Source organism: Dendrobates tinctorius, unplaced genomic scaffold (genome assembly GCF_039654945.1).
Source record: "Dendrobates tinctorius isolate UK_male_01 unplaced genomic scaffold, ASM3965494v1 ptg000062l, whole genome shotgun sequence".
NCBI classification, from domain to species: domain Eukaryota; kingdom Metazoa; phylum Chordata; class Amphibia; order Anura; family Dendrobatidae; genus Dendrobates; species Dendrobates tinctorius.
This window is the reverse complement of record NW_027361730.1, coordinates 40,789,569-40,809,352: the sequence shown is the minus strand read 5'-3', so window position 1 is coordinate 40,809,352 and position 19,784 is coordinate 40,789,569. Positions and strand designations below refer to the sequence as shown.

The window sequence follows — 19,784 nt, the reverse complement described above, 5'->3', positions numbered from 1 at the left end:
TTATGGATGCTCCATTTCTTGGTCGGCTGAGAGCTGATGTTTTTACCCCCTTCCCAGGCTATAAACATCTGCCCTCCGTCAATCTGCTGGTTAATAAAATGTCAGGGGATCCCATCATTTTTTTTTTAGATATGAATTAAATACATGTACAGTAAGTTATTATACACGCACTATAGTAATTATATATATCCTAACATTTATATCTGTATTCTGTGTATGAATTCTATTGTCAGGTCATACTATGATACTATTGTACGTGGCTGCTGAAATATCAGGTTTTCAAGGTCATGGGTGTGTAATAATCGGATGGCACTCACATGGTCTGAGTGCTGTGCGATTTTCGCATACAATCGCAGCATGGTGCAATTTTTTTTTCCCGGTCCAATCGTGATCTGATTCAGAAAAAAAAAATCGCAGATGAACACACAATCATAGAATAACATTGATCTGAATGCAATACAATTTTTAATCCGATTGCATTCTTCTGATTTAATCGCAGGTGGGAGTGAGCCTTTATACTATATGTGAGATGAAATAAAAATTCTTTACTTACAAGGGACTGGAACCCCATACACATTGGCTTCTTCAACGAAGTCAGTCATCCCTACAATATCTGCTACTTCTGTAGTTGCAACATTTTCACCTTTCCATCTATAAGAGAATAATATATGAGCAAAATGTATTACAGCAATGAAGCTTTTGCCTGGAAGAGATGAACAATGTTTCACTCACATGGAAGTTCATACCATGGGATCTTAACTCTTAACCCCCAATCCTGTTTTCACCTTCATAACCTGGCCAAATTTTACAATTCTAACCAGTGTCAATTTATGTGTTAATAACTCTGGAACGCTTCAACGGATCCCACTGGCTCTGAGAATGTATTTTCATGACATATTGTACTTCATGTTAGTGGTAAAATTTGTTCAATATGACTTGCATTTATTTGTGAAAAATTTGGCGACAATTTTGAAAATCCCCAATTTTCAAACTTAATTTTATGCCCTTAAAACAGATTAACATGAAATAATATTTCCCACATGTCTACTTTACATCAGCTTAATTTTTTAAACAAATTTTTTTTTTGTCAGGAAGTTAGAAGGGTTAAAAGATAACCAGCAATTTCTCATTTTTCCAACATAATTTACAAAACCATTTTTTTAGGGATCACATCACCTTTGAAGTGACTTTGCAGGGCTTATCTGACAGAAATTAACCAAAAGTGACACCATTATAAAAACTACACCCCTCAAAGTACTCAAAACCACATTCAAGAAGTTTATTAACCCCTCAGGGGCTACACAGGAATTAATGGTACTGTATGTGGAAGGAAAAAATTTACTTTAGACTCGATTTATTTATGTATTTTCACATGATAAAATGGATCCCAAAATATGTTGTGCAATTTCTCCTGAGTATGGCGATACCCTATTTGTGGGGGGAAAACTACTGTTTGGGCACACTGCAGGGCTCAGGATGGAATGTGCCGGATTTGACGTTTTGAACGCAAAATTGTCTGGAATCGAAAGCGGACTCAATGTTGTGTTTGGAGAGTCCACAATGTTCCTAAGTAGTGGAAACCCCCATAAATTACCCTGTTGTGGAAACTAGACCCCTCAAGGAATGTATCAAGGTGTGTAGTGAGCAGCTTCAACCTCCAGGTGCTTCACAGAAGTTTATAACGTAGAACTGTGAAAATAAAAAAAGAAAATTCTCCCCACAAAAATGTTCCGTTAGACCCACAGGAGAAAATGGACCTCAAAATATGTTGTGCGATTTCTCCTGAATACGTCAGTACCCCATGTGTGGGGGAAAACTACGGCAGAGCTCAGAAATCAAGCAGTGAAGTTTTGAAATGCAGACTTTGATGGAATGGTCTGCAGGTGTCATGTTGCGTTTGGAGAGCCCCTAAAGTATCTAAACAGTGGAACCCCCCCACAAATGACCACATTTTGTAAACGACCCCTCAAGGAATTTATCTAGATGTGTGGTGAGCACCTTGAACCCACAGGTGTTCCACAAAATTTTTACAATGTTGATGAGTGAAAATTAAAAAAATATTTTCCCCACAATAATATTGTTTTAACCCCAATTTTTTTCATTTTCACAAAGATAGCAGGAGAAAATGGACCCCAAAATTTGTTGTGCAATTTCTCCTGAGTACGTAGATACCCCATACAGTATATGGTCGAAACTACTTTCTCGGTCGCCTTATTGGGGGACACAGAGACCATGGGTGTATGCTGCTGCCACTAGGAGGCTGACACTATGCACAAAAAAAGTTAGCTCCTCCTCCGCAGTGTACACCCCACCGACCGGCAGGGAATTCCTCAGTTTAGCTTAGTGTCAGTAGGAGGTGGACACGGGTCTTTCATTAGACCCTTATCTACCTCAGTGTGCGTCGTTCCTTTTCAGGTTTCCGGAGGGATACAGTGTGAAGAGTCACAACTGTACTCCCACAAAGAGACTATGAGTACGACGTGTACTGCCACCCCGTATCCTCATAGCTCTCCGTGCGGACCAGAAGCTCGGCGCAGATGCGGGCCAGCGACGGATGGTCCTTGCCAAACGCCTCCCACCCACTCGCCCACCAGAGCCTGTCGGTCGGAAGAGGCGCAGACACGGGAAAGATTAACAGACAGCGTTGGATAAAGAAGGTACCTTTATTGGGGCAGAGGCGCGGCGCACGGAGCAAACCACCGCAAGGATACATTGGAGCGGCACCAAGGCAGCGCTGCAGGATGTGGCCCGCGCCTTCGACGGTTGCCGCATTTCACCTAGGCACCGACTGCGGTGCGGGCTTTGTCTCCCCCCCCGCCTGTATTCATCGGGGGATTCATCTTCCGGCGCGGTTCTGGTGGCATCTTCGTTGTGTGTGGCCGCTGCAGCGTTGCGGCACTTCCGCGCCGCACATTGCTGACAGGCGGCCGCCGTCTCTAATTTAGTCCCCGGCTTCATTTTAGGCCTTCACGCCCGTCGCGGCCACGCCCCCCGCCCACTCATAGGCCGGCTGCGCTCCCCTCCATTCCTAGGCCCTCCCACCGCCTCTCTTAGCCTGTGGCTGGGTAAGGGGGGCGGTTTCCTTTAGTTCAGTTGGCTAACTCCGCCCTTCTTCTTGGCCCTCCTGAACCGCGTTTTTTCATCCACCTCAGGCTGCCGCCATCTTTGCAGCCTGTCAGCCGGAGACGATAGACAGATGTCAGCTATCCCCTGCTGGGGTCCTGCAATTCTCACAAGCCTGGTACAGCGCTTTGGGGGACACCGGACCGTGAGTAGTTCTGCAACTGCAGACTGACACCCTCCTCTGCCTTTCTGTTCCCCAACCTTCTGGCTTTTCTTCAGGGTCCTTCTGTTCCATCTTTATGTCTAACTCTAAGTCTGAGCGTAGCCGGCCGCCGGCCCCCACGGGCACTCTAGTCCAGTTCGCCGCATGCCCCTCTTGCAATCGCAGACTTCCCTGACCCCGTTCAGGAGCCATCTATTGTGCCACGTGAAAGCGAATTCCCCATCCCTGGCTGGGCCTCGTCTCTTTCACAATCTGTGGCAGACCTCACCAGAGTGTCTCAGTCCCTAGTGGCCGTTCTTGATAGGTTGCCCCTGGACACTTCTGCAGGGTCCAGCAGGTCGCAAGACATTCCATCTGAGCCAGCCAGCAGAAGCCGCAAAAGACCCAGGCAGGATCTCCGGCCGGAATCCTCTCCTGGCCTCACATCCCCACATAGTCCTTCCCAGCAGTCGCCCTCCCGTGCCTCCTCACCCGAGTCAGGTGAAGCGTTTTTAGAGCTGGATTCGGACCAGGACGCGGACATGAAGGTTACAGTACAGAACCTCATTGCTGCGATTCACCACTCCTTCGAAATCTCAGACTCCCCTGCGAAATCCTCAGATCAGGAGGTTTCGTTCAGACGGGCAGAAACACCTTCCAGGGTCTTCGCCTCCCACTCTTGAGTTTGGCAAGACTCTTACCAGGGAAAGAGAAAATCCGACCAGGCGCTTTCAAAGAGGGAAGCGCCTCGGCGTGCTGTATCCGTTTGCCAAAGAGCTCACCGATAACTGGTCTGCTTCCCCCTCGGTAGATGCACCCGTGTCCAGACTTTCTAACAACACGGTCCTCCCGATTTCAGGTGTGACGTCGTTACAAGATTCTAATGATAGAATTATAGAATCTTTAGCAAAGTCAGCATTTGAAGTGGCTGCAGCGGTGCTAAGCCCAGCCTTCACTTCACTTGGGTAGCGAAGGCCATAGCCACTTGGGCAGAGGATCTCCGCAAGGGCATCCTAGATAAGGCCCACCCAGGGCATTTGGCTGATCAGGCCAACCAGATCTCCCATGCAGGGTATTATCTACTCTCTGCCTCCTTGGATGCCGCGTCCTGCGCAGTTCAGGCGTCAAGCAACATGGTGGCAGTCCGACGTACAATTTGGCTCAAAGCTTGGCAGGCGGATTTCTCTTCAAGAAAGTCCCTTTCCAATCTGCCTTTTCAGGGAGCGCGTCTCTTCGGATCCCAGCTGGACCAGATTATTAAGGACGCCACTGGGGGCACGAGTTCCCTCCTCCCTCAGTCCAAGCCTCGCAGACCTCCGCTAAGACGTCAGTCTCGGCCCTTTCGGTCTTTCCGCCGCTTCAATACGGCAGAGAACTTCTCTAACCAACAGAGACCGCAGGCATGCCAGGATAGGAAGAAGGTGCCTTTCAGACCCACTCCTTCCTGGCGATCTCACTCCTCCCAGGTCAGATCCTCCAGGTCCAGATCTGGTCGGTCCACATCAGCATGTCTATCAACGGACCCCCGGGGGTCCTTCCCAATTAGGAGGTCGACTCCTTTTCTTCAGAGACGTCTGGCTTGCCTCAGTAGAGGACACTTGGGTCAGGGAAGTTGTATCATCAGGATACAAGATAGACTTAGTTTCTTGTCCCCGGGATCGTTTTTTCGAGTCCCGACCTCCAAAGGATCCTGCCTTAGTTCTGGGGTTCTTTGCGTCCATCGCTTTTCTCCTCAATTCCAGAGTGATTGTGCCCATTCCCGAATCAGAACGTTTCACAGGATTTTATTCAAACCTGTTTGTGGTACCGAAAGAAGGCGGGACAGTTCGCCCATCTTGGGCCTCAAGTTACTCAACTAGAGAGTCCGACTGCGTCACTTCCGAATGGAGTCTCTTCGGTCGGTAATCGCTTCCATGGAGATGCAGGAGTTCATGTGTTCAATAGACATTCAAGATGCCTATCTACATCTTCCCATATTCTCCGGGCATCAGAAGTTCCTGCGTTGTGCGATTCGCCAGGAACATTACCAGTTCGTTGCACTGCCGTTCGGTCTCGCCACCGCACCCAGAGTATTTACAAAGATCATGGCGGCGTTGATGGCCTTGTGGAGAATCAGAGGTCTCCTACTCTTTCCGTACCTCGACGACATTCTGATCAAAGCTCCATCCTTTCATCAAGCTCGCCAAAGTCTTACCATCGTCCTCGACATATACGACTTCCATCTCTCCGGACAACCATGAAAGTCCTGGGAAAGATGGTGGCGGCAATAAAGGCGGTTCCCTTTGCCCAATTTCACTCCAGACCTCTCCAACACGCCATCCTGTCTCGGGGGAACAGGTCTGTCCTTTCCCTGGATCACCCATTTTGACTTTCATACCGGGTCAAGCGGTCACTCAACTGGTGGTTGACGTCGCCTCTCATCCTCTTGGGTCGGTCTTTTCTTCCCATTCACTGGCAGATTGTAACAACGGATGCCAGCCTCCTCGGCTGGGGTGCAGTGTTCCGCAATCACACTGTTCAGGGTCGATGGTCGACTCAGGAATCAGCTCTGTAGATCAACGTCCTAGAGATACGAGCGATCCATCTGGCTCCCGTCCACTGGGAGAGGCTCCTCAGGGGCCTGCCTGTCCGGATTCAGACAGACAATGCCACAGCGGTGTTATATGTCAACCGCCAAGGAGGGACAAGAAGTGTCTCAGCCCTGGCAGAAGTGTCCAAGATTATTCATTGGGCAGAGATTTCCGTTCCGACAATTTCCGCGGTACACATTCCCGGTGTAGACAACTGGGCCGCCGATTTTCTCAGCCGCGAGGGTCTCACGGCGGGAGATTGGTCCCTACATCCGGAGGTGTTTCATCTGCTTTGCCGTCAATGGGGAACCCCGGATGTAGACCTGCTGGCGTCTCGCCTCAACAGGAAAGTCCCACAGTTTGGTTCCAGGTCTCGACACCCTCTGGCAGTGGGCGCCGATGCTCTGGCCGTTCCTTGGTCACAGTTTGAACTCCCTATCTGTTCCCTCCCCTGCCTCTTCTTCCCAAGCTGTTGAAGATCAAAGCAGAAGGAATTCCAGCCATTTTCATCGCAGAATTGGCCCAGAAGGTCTTGGTTCGCAGACATTGTCAACCTTCTCGCGGATGCCCCCTGGAAGCTTCCAGACAGGGCAGATCTGCTGTCTCAAGGCACGATTTGCCACCCCAATCCTCGGCCGCTCACTTTAATGGCGTGGCTGTTGAGACCAAGGTTTTGAAACGGGCAGGATTCTCCGATCAAGTAATTCATACCATGCTCCGAGCCAGAAAGCCATCATCTTCCAAAGTTTATTACTATACTTGGAAGACCTATTTCACTTGGTGTAAGGCCAATGTCATCGCGCCCATGTGTTTTTCGCTCCCTTCTGTTCTGGCGTTTCTTCAGGCAGGGCTGGATGCTGGGCTTGCCCTCAGTTCTTTGAAGGGTCAAGTTTCGGCGCTGTTCATTTTATTTCAGAAGACGGCCTCCCGCCCTCAGGTCAAAATCTTTCTTCAGGGCATAGCTCACACGGCTCCTCCGTACCGAGCGCCCGTGGATCCATGGGATCTTAATCTGGTTCTTGAGGTTCTGCAAGGTCCTCCTTTTGAACCTCTCAGGGATGTTTCCCCTTCTCTCCTTTCTTGGAAGGTAGCTTTTCTGGTGGCCATTACTTCCATCCGGCGCCTGTCGGAATTGGCGGCTTTCTTGCCGCTCTCCTTATTTGGTACTTCACCAGGATGAGGTACTTCTGCGGCTTCCGCCCTCTTTCCTTCCGAAGGTGGTGTCCTCTTTTCACCTCAATGAGGATATTGTTCTGCCGTCCTTCTGTCCGAGTCCAACTCATCCTCGGGAGCGGTCCTTGAACAAGCTGGATCTGGTCAGGGCGATGAGAGTCTATCTGGCTAGGATGACTTCCTTGCAAAAGACAGTCTTTTCATCATTCCAGATGGGTCGCGGAAAGGTCGCCCAGCTTCAAAGGCCACTATTGCTTGCTGGATCAGATCGGCAATTTTGGAGGCCTACCGGGTTAAGCATTGAGTGGCTCCTCCAGGGATCACAGCGCACTCTACCCGGGCAGTGGGTGCCTCCTAGGCGGTACGCCACAGAGCTTCCGCGCTGCAGCTTTGCAAAGCTGCAACCTTGTCTTCGGTTCACATGTTTGTGAAATTCTACTAAGTCCACACCTACGCTTCGGCGGATGCCAGCCTAGGTAGAAGGATTCTGCAGGCTGCGGTGGTGAGTCCGCTGGCCTGATGGAAGTTTGTTTTCCCATCCCAGGGACTGCTTTGGGATGTCCCATGGTCTCTGTGTCCCCCAATAAGGCGACCGAGAAAACAGGATTTTTGGGTTGCTTACCGTAAAATCTGTTTCTCGTAGCCTTCATTGGGGGACACAGCACCCTCCCATGTTCTACAACTCCTGTTCTTGCTTTGGTTGATTGGTTACAGTTGAGTTTTGTTCTGTTTTCAATCTATTCTGTTACTTCTCCTACTGCTTTCTCACTAACTGAGGAATTCCCTGCCGGTCGGTGGGGTGTACACTGCGGAGGAGGAGCTAACTTTTTTTGTGTATAGTGTCTGCCTCCTAGTGGCAGCAGCATACACCCATGGTCTCTGTGTCCCCCAATGAAGGCTACGAGAAACAGATTTTACGGTAAGCAACCCAACAATCCTGTTTTTGAGGCACGATGCAAAGCTCAGAAGTGAAGAAGCACAATATTATTCAGATTTTGCTGGAATGGTTTAAGGGTGCCATGTTACATTGCCAGAGGCCCTGAAGGTGTCAGATCAGCAGAAACTCCCCAAAAGTGACCTTATTTTACAAACTACACCCCTAATGAATTCATCTAGGGGTGCAGTGATCATATTGACAGCAAATGTGCCTCACAGAGTTTTATACCAATGGGCAGTGAAGAAAAAATAATTGCATTTTTACCACGAAAATTTTGTTTTATCCTTAGATTTTACATTTTTGCATGTTAAAATGGTGCCAAAATGTGTCCCCCAATTTCTGCTGAATGTAAAACTACCCAATATGTGGCTATACAGTACTGCTTAGCCATACGGCGAGACTCGGGAGGGACAGAGTGCTATTTGCCTCCTGGAGTGCAGATTTTCGTAGATTGATTTGAGGACTCCGTATATAGAGCCACTAGAAGAGCAGAATCCCCCCCTCAAGTGACCCCATTTTGGAAATTATACGCCTTTTGAATTTATCTACAGGCGTATTGACTATTTTGACTCCATGGGTGTTTTCCAGAAACAAGCAGAAGTGGATGTTGCTGAGTGAATATTGCAAGCTGCCATTTTAGTGCCTAATATGTTATAGTGCCCAGTTCGTTATGCCTAGCTTTTGTTTCTGGAGGCACAAACCCGTAAATTAGGCGGGCTCTCATCGCTACAGAAATGCCAAACATAGCTCACCGACACAAAAAGAGGACTTTTTGTCCTCCAAAAAGTTTTTTTCCTCCAAAAAGTTTTTTTCTTCTCAAAAACACCAGAAAAAAGGCAGAGATGCTTGCCAGGACTCCAAACAAATGCACTATCAGGGTGCAGCGGACCCAATTAAAGATGGTGGTTACACAGGTGCAGCAATACCGATGAAACAATCACCCTGACAATCCATAAGTGGTGGCTGTTTGGTATATTAGTGCACAAAAAACGATAATCTGTATGCGGCGTTATTAACACACAGGTAATGCAGAGCATCTAGCTTACAGCCTTGTAGTGACGCTCATACTTTTACATCAGGCGGGCTGCCCAGTGCTAACCAAAATGCATCCTGTGTGAACAAAGGCCACAGATTACAGAGCTATACGAGAGATTGCCAAGGAACTGAAGATTTCCTACAATGCTGTGTACTACTCCTTTCAGAGGAGAGCACAAACAGGCTCTAACCAGAGTAGAAAGAGAAGTGGGAGGCCCCGTTGCACAACTGAGCAACAAGACAAGTACATTAGTACTGTAGTTTGAGAAATCAACGCCTCACAGGTCCTCAACTGGCAGCTTCATTAAATAGTACACCCAAAACGCCAGTGTCAACGTCTACAGTGAAGAGGCGACTCTGGGATGCTGGCCTTCATGGCAGAGTGGCAAAGAAAAAGCGTTAACTGAGACTGGCTAATAAAAGGAAAAGATTAATACGGGCAAAAGAACACAGACAGAGGAAGTTTGGTAAAAAGTGTTATGGACAAACAAATCCAAGTTTGAGGTGTTTGGATCACACAAGAACATTTGTGAGACGCAGAACAACTGAAAAGATGCTGGAAAAGTGACTGAGGCCATCTGTCAAGATTGGTGGAGGTAATGTGATGGTCTGGGGTTGCTTTGGTGCTGGTAAAGTGGGAGATTTGTACAAGATAAAAGGGATTTTGAATAAGGAAGGCTATCACTCAATTTTGCAACGCCATGCCATACCCTGTGGACAGCACTTGATTGGAGCCAATTTCATCCTACAACAGGACAATGACACAAAGCACACCCCAAATTATGCAAGAGCTATTTAGGGAAGAAGCAGTCAGCTGGTATTCTATCTGTAATGGAGTGGCCAGCGCAGTCACCAGATCTCAACCCCATTGAGCTGTTGTGGGAGCAGCTTGACCGTATGGTACGCAAAAAGTGCCCATCAAGCCAAACCAACTTGTGGGAGGGCCTTCTGGAAGCATGGGGTGAAATTTCTCCAGATTAGCTCAGCAAATTAACTGCTAGAATGCCAAAGGTCTGCAATGCTGTAATTGCTGCAAAGGGAGCATTGTTTGACGGAAGCAATGTTAGAATGTGCTCAGTTTGTGACTATCCGCCATTTTCTTGTAGTGTTTTGGCTGCTGGTCTTTTTCCCCTGATGCTGGGTTTGCCTTTGGTCAGGTAGTTGTATCACCCTTTATTAATCTGCATCTGTCTCTCATTCCTTGCTTGGAAATCAGTGTTAATCCGCTTGAAGTCTGACTTGAAGCCTTGCTTTGCTCTCTGTGTGTTTTAGTGCAGTTCTGGTACCTCTGGTTCCACTAGCCTCAGTTTCTGTTTTCAGTTTGCTTTGCAGCCTTCTTTGTGTTTTCTGTTAGGAGGTGACCCGTTTTTGTACCCAGCCCTTATATCTTTCAGGGACCCCCTTCCCCCTATCTATAGGTCTTCGCTTGAGATTAGCCTAGGATTGTCGGTGGGTCTATTCACAAGGAATAGGTCACCCACTCCATCGTAGAGCACCAGTCTAGCCGCAGTGCAGGGTCAGTTTTCCCGCTCCTACCTTAGTCCTGTGCTGCAGAACCGTAACAAGCAAAGTTTGAGAGAGAAAATTATTATTATTTCAAATAAAAATCTTTTTTTTGAACCTTGTCAATGTCTGGACTAGATTTTAAATTCATTTGGCAACTCATTTGATTAATAAAAGTATGAGTTTTCATGGAAAACACAAAATTGGCTGGGTGACGCCAAACTTTTGAATGGTAGTGTATATATTATTACAATTGTGGCCAAAAGTATTGACACCCCTGCAATTCTGTCAGATGGACTTGTAGCCTTGAGATTGCTCATGCTTCCTCACAAATTGGTTTCTCAAGTCCTCAGACAGTTCTTTGGTCTTCTTTCTTTTCTCCATGCTCAATGTGGTACACACATGACACAGGACAGAGGTTGAGTCAACTTTAATCCATGTCAACTGGCTGCAAGTGTGATTTAGTTATTGCCAACACCTGTTAGGTGCCACAGATAAGTTACAGGTGCTGTTAATTACACAAATTAGAGAAGCATCACACGATTTTTCGAACAGTGCCGATACTTTAATTTATATCCAATTTGGCTTTAGGACAATTCTTTGTGTTTTTTCATGTAAGACAAATTAAATGAAGATAATAATACCAAAGAATTTGTGTTTGCAATCATTTTCAGGAAGAAACTGAGTATTATCTGACAGAATTGCACGGGTGTCAATACTTTTGGCCACAACTGTATTTTGTGTTTTTTTTTAAATATTTACAATTACTTTTTACTTCACTTTCATATGACTGAACGCTGTTATAGACCATTGCAACAGCATTGCAATGGTTTATAACCATCAGTTTTACACTGACCCAAGCCCCTTAGACCATGCTCTGCTCATGTTCTAAGGGGCTTGCTGTAGCTATGCTGCTCTCAGATAAGGTAGCAAAAATCTGCTGACAGATTCCCTTTAATGCAGAAATGTAGTAATGGATTGGTTCATCCACTCACTTCCAATGCCATTTCAGTGCTGGATTGGTCAGGGAGATCCCCAGAATACCTATAACCTTGTAAACCTGGTGTAGAGGTACCTGACAGTCGAGAATTCCCTGGGTAGTCAAGGGGGCTCTAGATCACAGTACTGTGGTTCTCAATGAGGGGCGAGCACCCAAAAAAAGGAACTAAATCCACACTTCCGGGTCATCCAAATGCCCAGGAGGTGTCCAAGTCACTTCTGAGGGATAGGTCCTGGCCCATTATCTGTTGGCGGTGTCATGCCTCTGGACATATACAGTGCTGTTCATTTTTATTTGCACTCATGAAGTTTAATTACATAATGTTGAATATCTCCTGAAAAAAAGAATAAAGTGAAACCTTTTTTGTATAGAGCACTCATGTTAAATACAAAAACACAAATGATAAATAATAATTGAAAACAATAAACAATGGGAGGTAAAAATAGAAAAAAACTGATGTTTGTATGGGAACACATTTGACTTTCCTTTGATAAATCACAAATGAGAATCACCTGTGAATAATTGTCGGTGCCCATGTGACATGAATTAGCCAATGTTTAGTCAGTGTTTTAAAAAGCCACATGTTAGGCCCTGTTCCTTTGTCACAGTGGTGAAGACAAATGAGCTGTCTGAGGACATTAGAACTGCTATTATTGGCAAACACAAGACTTCCGAAGGGTATAAGGCCATCTCCAAAGACCTTGGAATCACAGTTTCAACAATGCACAATGTTATTAAGAAGTTTGTCAAGCATTGAACCGTCAAGCACCTCCCTGGACATGGGAGAAAGAGGAAAATTGACAAGTGATATATTCGAAGGTTGGTGCGAATGGTGGAAAAAACACCAAGTCAAACATCCAAAGACCTAAAGGCCAACCTGGAACAGTCTTGGGTCATGGTTTCTACAAGTACCATATGCTGCACACTAAACCAAGCAGAGCTTTATGGGCAAAGGCCAAGGAAGAAAAGACATAAAAAGGAACGACTGATCTTTGCCAAAGAGTACTTTGACAAACTACAAGCCATCTGGGAAAATGTTCTGTGGACAGATGAAACAAAAATAAAGGCTTTTGGAAATGCAAAGCAACAGATTGTTTACACACGGCACAATGAAGCTTATAAGAAAAAGAACGCTCTACCAGCAGTTAAGCGGAGGATCCATATGCTATGGGGTTGTTTTGCTGCATCTGGTACTGGATTTCTTGACTGTATCACATGAATCATGAAATCAAAGAATTATCAAGAGATTTTAGAGGAAAATGTCCTATCCAATGTAAGAAAACTTGGTTTAAGCCAAAATCAGGGGTCCTCCAGCAAGACAATGACGCAAAGCACACATCCAAAAGTACACCGTAATGATTGAAAAATTAAAAATGGACAGTTTTAAAATGGCCTGCAGTGAATCCTGACCTCAATTCCATTGAAAATCTTTGGAGTGAGTTGAAATCTGTCATTGGGAAAAAGAACCATGCAAACATTTAAGAGCTTGAACAAAATGCAAAGAAAGAGTAGGAGAAAATAACAGCTAAGAAGTGTAAGAAGCTTATAGATGGCTGCAAGAAATGTTTGGAGGCTGTCATCAATGTCAAAGGGTGCACAAGCAAGTATTAATTAGGGGTGCTTTTATTGCTGCACATGCTGTTTATTCTATTTCTTCTCTGAAATTGCAACATGTAGCTTAAAAAACAATGTTTTAATGTTGTATTACTTTGGACTACTAAATAAAAAATCCTGAGGATATAGCTTTGGTACATTTCCATTTACGTCTGTAGATATTGTACAGTCTATGAAAAAAATGATGGGCTGCCAATAATGGTGAGCAGCACTGTAGCCGCCCATTGTCCTATGGCCACAGAACCAATGGACTGCAGTATACGTCGTCGCTGCTCCTATTTTGCCTACCCCACCTGCAGTATTGCTCCTCATCCTAGTGAGGGGCCTCAGGCATGCCACTTAACTGTGAACAGTGTCCAAGTGTCAGGACTCCTGGACTCCAGGTCCACACTTCCACATGTGCTAGGATGGGGTGTATCCATGGAGACACCAAGTACTATCCCATTGCCCGGGTCAACATACACACAGACTGTGGTGCCATGTCCCATAAAGTGGGAATGGTCAAGGGCTTAATGCATATTATAATTGTCGGACTTAAATTTCCGTTGAATTTCCATTGTTCTTAGACTTCTGGGAAAAAGGTAATTCCTGGTAGCTCAGCTGCCAACCTGATTTAGCTTAAAATAACCTTTTCACCGGATGCGGCTGATGAGTTTCCGTTTTCTCTACTGGCTGGCAATGAGAACAAGAAAGCATCCCTTGAAGCCAATATCACATATCACTGACATGGTGGTCTCCAGGGCAAACTTTGGAACCACCCAACTCAGAGCTCTAACTCTACTAACTCTAAAAGAGGCTCTGGAAAATGTAACAGTGGTAAATGGTGTTCCTTAAGTGTCGGGGGGGTGATAATTAGTTCCAGCATTTTCCTGTGAATGATGACTTCTTGCATAGAGTAATCAAAGTAACTACTTGTGCCTGGGCCCTAAAGGTGCGTGGTTTTATATCTGAACGATTCACATATGCAGGATGTTCACCTGGGAGTAGAGAAGATTCAGGAGCGGATCCTACAAAGGTTCTATTTTCTGGGTTGTTTTATGGAAATACTGAATTATTGTCGGTCTTGCCCCATATGCCAGTTGACAACCCCGTTGTCCCACTTCCACAGTCGTAGTCATGGATCTGGTGGGCCCTCTTGTAAAGTCCACCAGAGGACATCAATACATCTTGGTATTGTTAGATTATGCTACCAGGTACCGAGAGGCTTTACCTTTAAGAAACACATCTTCTAAGTGTATTGCTTGAGAGGTGGTACATATATTCTCTTGAATGGGCCTTCCAAAGGAGACAGTAATGGATCAAGAAACACCCTTCATTTCTAAAGATATGAGTGAATTGTATAAGGCCCTGAAAACTTTTTGAAACTTGTGCCATCCACAGACAGCTGGCCTGGTAGAAAGCTTTAGCAAAACCTTGAAGGCCATGTTAAAGAAGGTAATAGAGAAGGACGGTCATGATTGGGACTGTCTCTTACCCTACCTATTTACCCTATCTATCAGATAAGTTCCTCAAACCAATATGGGGTTTTCCTCATTTGAATAATTGTTTGATCAACACCCGTATGATCACTTTGATGTAGTAAAGGAAACATGGGAGACTAAAGCCCCAGTCACACACAGCGATCTCGCTAGCGAGATCGCTGCTGAGTCACAGGTTTTGTGACATAACAGCAATCTCACCAGCGAGATCGCTGTGTGTGACACCAGCGACCGGCCCCCCTGCCGGGTATCGCTGATCGTCCTGGTATGGCCAGGACATTTTTTTTGATCGCTGGCCAGCATGCATCGCTGCGTGTGGCAGGCGGGAGAGCAGCGATCAGCGAGCGGGAGCTGGTAACCAAGGTAAACATCGGGTTTATAAGTGCCGCGCGGCGCCTAGAAACCCGATGTGTACCTTAGTTACCAGCGCGCTGGTGCAGGGAGCTGGTAACCAAGGTACACATCGGGTTTCTAAGTGCCACGTGCCGCTTAGAAACCCGATGTGTAACTTGGTTACCAGCTCCCTGCACTAGCGCGCTGGTAACTAAGGTACACAGTGGGTAACTAAGCGACGTGCATCGCTTGTTACCCGCGTGTCGCTGTCCTGATCGCTGGTGAAGCTGCCTGTTTGACAGCTCACCAGCGATCATGTAGCGACACACCAGCGATCCTGACAAGTTCATATCGTTGTCAGGATCGCTGGTGAGTCGCTATATGTGACGGGGCCCTAAGACTCCTATAAAAGCATAATAGAATATGAGGCCCAAAATGCAAGAGAAGATTTCTAACGTTATGCCCATTGTAAAAGAACACCTCCACAAGGCGCAAGAGGCACAGTTCAGGGTATACAATAGGTCGGCTTGAGAGTGAGAGTTTAAGCCTTGAGATCAGGTAGTTGTGCTAGTGCCCACAGTAAAGAGCAAGTTCCTGGCCAAGTGGCAAGGACCCTAAGTGGTGGAAAATGTGGGTGGGGTCAAATATAAAATACACAGCCAAGAAAACAAAAGCCCTTCCAAGTTTATCATATTGACCTGATCAAATCATGGCAGGATTGGAAGCTTCTCGGAACCCTTGCTTGTTGGACCAGTCAGAAATCAATGTGGACGATGTCAGTGTCACAGAAAGTTTGTCACCCTCCCAGAAGCAGTAATTGTTACATCAAAATAGGGAAATATTATCAGAGTTACCAGGTCTCACTTTGGGTCATTGAGCATGTGGTTCTCCCTGAGTCTCATGTTTGGGTCAGTTTAAAGCCTTACAGGATTTCAGAATCCCATTGGGAGGTAACCTCAAGGAGGTGAAATGGATGCAGAATCTAGGAGTAATTGAGGAGTCCAGAAGTGGGAGGTCAAGCCACATAGTGTTAGTGCCACAGCCAGATGGTGAATGGCATTCTGTAATGATTACCAGAAACTCAATGAGGTCTCAAAGTGTGCTGCCTACCCAATGCCCTATGTAGATGAGTTTATTGAAAGGGTAGAGCCAGCTCAGTACATCACCATCCTCATGAAAGGATACTGGCAGATTCCTCTTTTCAAAGAAGACAAGTAAAAGACAACCTTCTTGACGCCATATGGATGCTACCAATACATCAGAATGCCCTTTGGGTTGCAGGAGGGCTCCAGCTACTGTTCAGAGAGCCATGGACAGAGTCCTAGCCCCTCACAAAAAGTATGCAGCTGCCTATCTGGACAATGTTGTCTTCTTCAACAATGATTGGGTACGTCACTTGAGTAAATTCTAGGCAATATTTGATACCCTAAAGAAAGCTGATTTCACTATTAACCCAAGAAAAAGTGCCATGGTGATGGAGGAAATCAAGTATTTTGGCTAAGTGGTAGGAAGGGGCAAGATTAAAACCCAAATAAACAAATTAGAGCCAATGCAGTGTTGGCCACAACCTCATGAAAAAAACAGGTCAGAGCATTCTTGGGAATTGTGGGCTACTATAGGAGTTTGTCTCTAATTTTGCCATAAAAGCAGCTAACCATTCTAAAAGGGACAAAATTAGTAATAAGTGGTCTACAAAAGCTAAGGACTCAGTCCTTTCAGGAGTTAACACTAGCCCTCTCTAGGCAGCCAATCTTGGTAAGCCCCGGGCGTCTCCAAAGAATTCATCGCCAGCCGGTTGTGTTGAATGTCTCTCTAGGGGCTGTCATGTCGCAGGAGGTCATTGGAGAGGAACTCTCGATAATCTCCTTAAGTAGAAAGTTTTGCCGAACGACAAAAACTATTTGATTAAGAAAGAATGCCTGGCTATTAAGTGGTCCCTAGATACTTTGAGTTACTACCTGTTTGGTTGGAAATTTAGGTGGTTATCGGACCATGCCCCACTAAAGTGGATGCGGGAGAAAAAGGGGAATAATGTCTGGGTAATGCGTTGATTTCTGGCTCTGCAGAATTTTAATTTTTGTGTGGAGCATAAGTCCAATAGAATTCATGGAAATGTGATGTACTTTCAAGGGTATATTGTTTGATGCCAAAATTTTCCCAGCCCCCTGGCTTTGGGCAGAGTGGAGGTATGTAAAAAAGGCATCAAGAAAAATGGTGGATAGCATGTATGTATCACTGAGGCGGCTTGAGGCGATATAAAATATTGTAAAGACTACCAGATACACTATGTTACTGAGTAGTTGTTTGACTGGATTCCGGGTCCAGGATTTAGGAGTGACCAGAGAGTTGGGTGGGAATGGGAACTCTCTTATTCCAGCCTAGGTTTTACAAGTCTTTTAAAAGGCAGCTGAGACAGCACAGCTGGAGATCTGTGTTGGAGGTGCATTTTCTGTGTTGTGGTGAAAGCATTGAAAGCTGCTGGAACTCCTGCAGTGTGTGGGGGCCCTGTATTTACTTTTAGATTTCCTGAAGAAAGGACTATTTATGTTACATCTTATAGTGCAGAGAAAACCCAATAAACAATATTTTTGTGTTGCAACAACACCTGTACTGGAGCTAAACTGAGTACATACTGCTGAGTTGAAAGTATGGGTTTACACTGAAAGATCTACTTAGGTTGTCAACGCTTACATTGAAAACAGAGCAATCAGTAATTGATCATTCTGAGCGCATAGGATGCCACTGTTCTCGGCAGCACATGTACTGTTTACACATGATGTTCTGCAGGGTATGATGATCTTTTAAGCCAGCCAAAAAATCAATTCACCGGATGAACGACCGTTTTTCTAGCTTACATATTCTGATTATTGAGGAACATTTGTTCATAGGAACACTCGTTCCCTTCAATCGGGCAGTGTAAATGCACCCTTACACTTTAAGTTTGATGACCTTGTAAAGACTATGTAAATGATCTGTGTGTGTGTATATATATATATATATATATATATATATATATATATATATACATACAGTCATATGTAAAAGTTTGGGCACCCCTATTAATGTTAACCTTTTTTCTTTATAACAATTTTGGTTTTTGCAACAGCTATTTCAGTTTCATATATCTAATAACTGATGGACTCAGTTATATTTCTGGATTCAAATGAGGTTTATTGTACTAACAGAAAATGTGCAATCTGCATTTATACAAAATTTGACCGGTGCAAAAGTATGGGCACCCTTATCATTTTCTTGATTTGAACACTCCTAACTACTTTTTACTGACTTCCTGAAGCACTAAATTGGTTTTGTAACCTCATTGAGCTTTGATCTTCATAGCCAGGTGTATCAAATCATGAGAAAAGGTATTTAAGGTGGCCACTTGTAAGTAGTTCTCCTATTTGATTCTCCTATGAAGAGTGACATCATGGGCTCCTCAAAACAACTCTCAAATGATCTGAAAACAAAGATTATTCAACATAGCTTTTCAGGGGAAGGATACAAAAAGTTGTCTCAGAGATTTAACCTGTCAGTTTCCACTGTGAGGAACATAGTAAGGAAATGGAAGAACACAGGTACAGTTCTTGTTAAGCCCAGAAGTGGCAGGCCAAGAAAAATATCAGAAAGGCAGAGAAGAAGAATGGTGAGAACAGTCGAGGACAATCCACAGACCATCTCCAAAGACCGGCAGCCTCATCTTGCTGCAGATGGTGTCACTGTGCATCGGTCAACAATACAGCGCACTTTGCACAAGGAGAAGCTGTATGGGAGAGTGATGCGAAAGAAGCCGTTTCTGCAAGCACGCCACAAACAGAGTCGCCTGAGGTCTGCAAAAGCACATTTGGACAAGCCAGTTACATTTTGGAAGAAGGTCCTGTGGACTGATGAAACAAAGATTGAGTTGTTTGGTCATACAAAAAGGCATTATGCATGCGCTGTATTGTTGACCGATGCACAGTGACACCATCTGCAGCAAGATGATGCTGCCGGTCTTTGGAGGTGGTCTGTGGATTGTCCTTGACTGTTCTCACCATTCTTCTTCGCTGCCTTTCTGATATTTTTCTTGGCCTGCCACTTCTGGGCTTAACAAGAACTGTACCTGTGTTCTTCCATCTCCTTACTATGTTCCTCACAGTGGAAACTGACAGGTTAAATCTCTGAGTCAACTTTTTGTATCCTTCCCCTGAAAAGCTATGTTGAATACTCTTTGTTTTCAGATCATTTGAGAGTTGTTTTGAGGAGCCCATGATGCCACTCTTCATAGGAGAATCAAATAGGAGAACTACTTGCAAGTGGCCACCTTAAATACCTTTTCTCATGATTTGATACACCTGGCTATGAAGTTCAAAGCTCAGTGAGGTTACAAAACCAATTTAGTGCTTCAGGAAGTCAGTAAAAAGTAGTTAGGAGTGTTCAAATCAAGAAGATAAGGGTGCCCATACTTTTGCACCGGTCAAATTTTGTTTAAATGCAGATTGCACATTTTCTGTTAGTACAATAAACCTCATTTGAACCCAGAAATATAACTGAGTCCATCAGTTATTAGATATATGAAACTGAAATAGCTGTTGCAAAAACCAAAATTGTTATAAAGAAAAAAGGTTAACATTAATAGGGGTGCCCAAACTTTTACATATGACTGTGTATATATATATATATATATATATATATATATATATAATATAAACATTTCTTCCCTATAATAAGTTGTCTGAGACTTGATTTTAACATTTTATGTATGGACTGTTAACTCTGTTTATATAGAGAAATTTGAGAATTATTCATGTTCCAATGTAGCAGGCTGTATAAGGTTATTGCTCTTTGTGTTTAATTCGATTGCTACGCAGCTGCACAGCTCAGGTGCAGTTTGTTGTGT

General features: G+C 45.0%; 1 protein-coding gene across 1 annotated transcript in view; it reads right to left on the bottom strand.

Annotated features, from left to right (window-relative positions):
* Positions 1 to 19,784, bottom strand: part of LOC141093115 (long-chain fatty acid transport protein 2-like) — an 87,343-nt gene that overhangs the window by 8,352 nt on the left and 59,207 nt on the right. Inside the window, exon 8 of the mRNA XM_073579597.1 lies at positions 554 to 651. Within this exon, the coding sequence (XP_073435698.1) occupies positions 554 to 651 (98 nt within the window). The remainder of the gene's footprint in view (positions 1 to 553; positions 652 to 19,784) is intronic.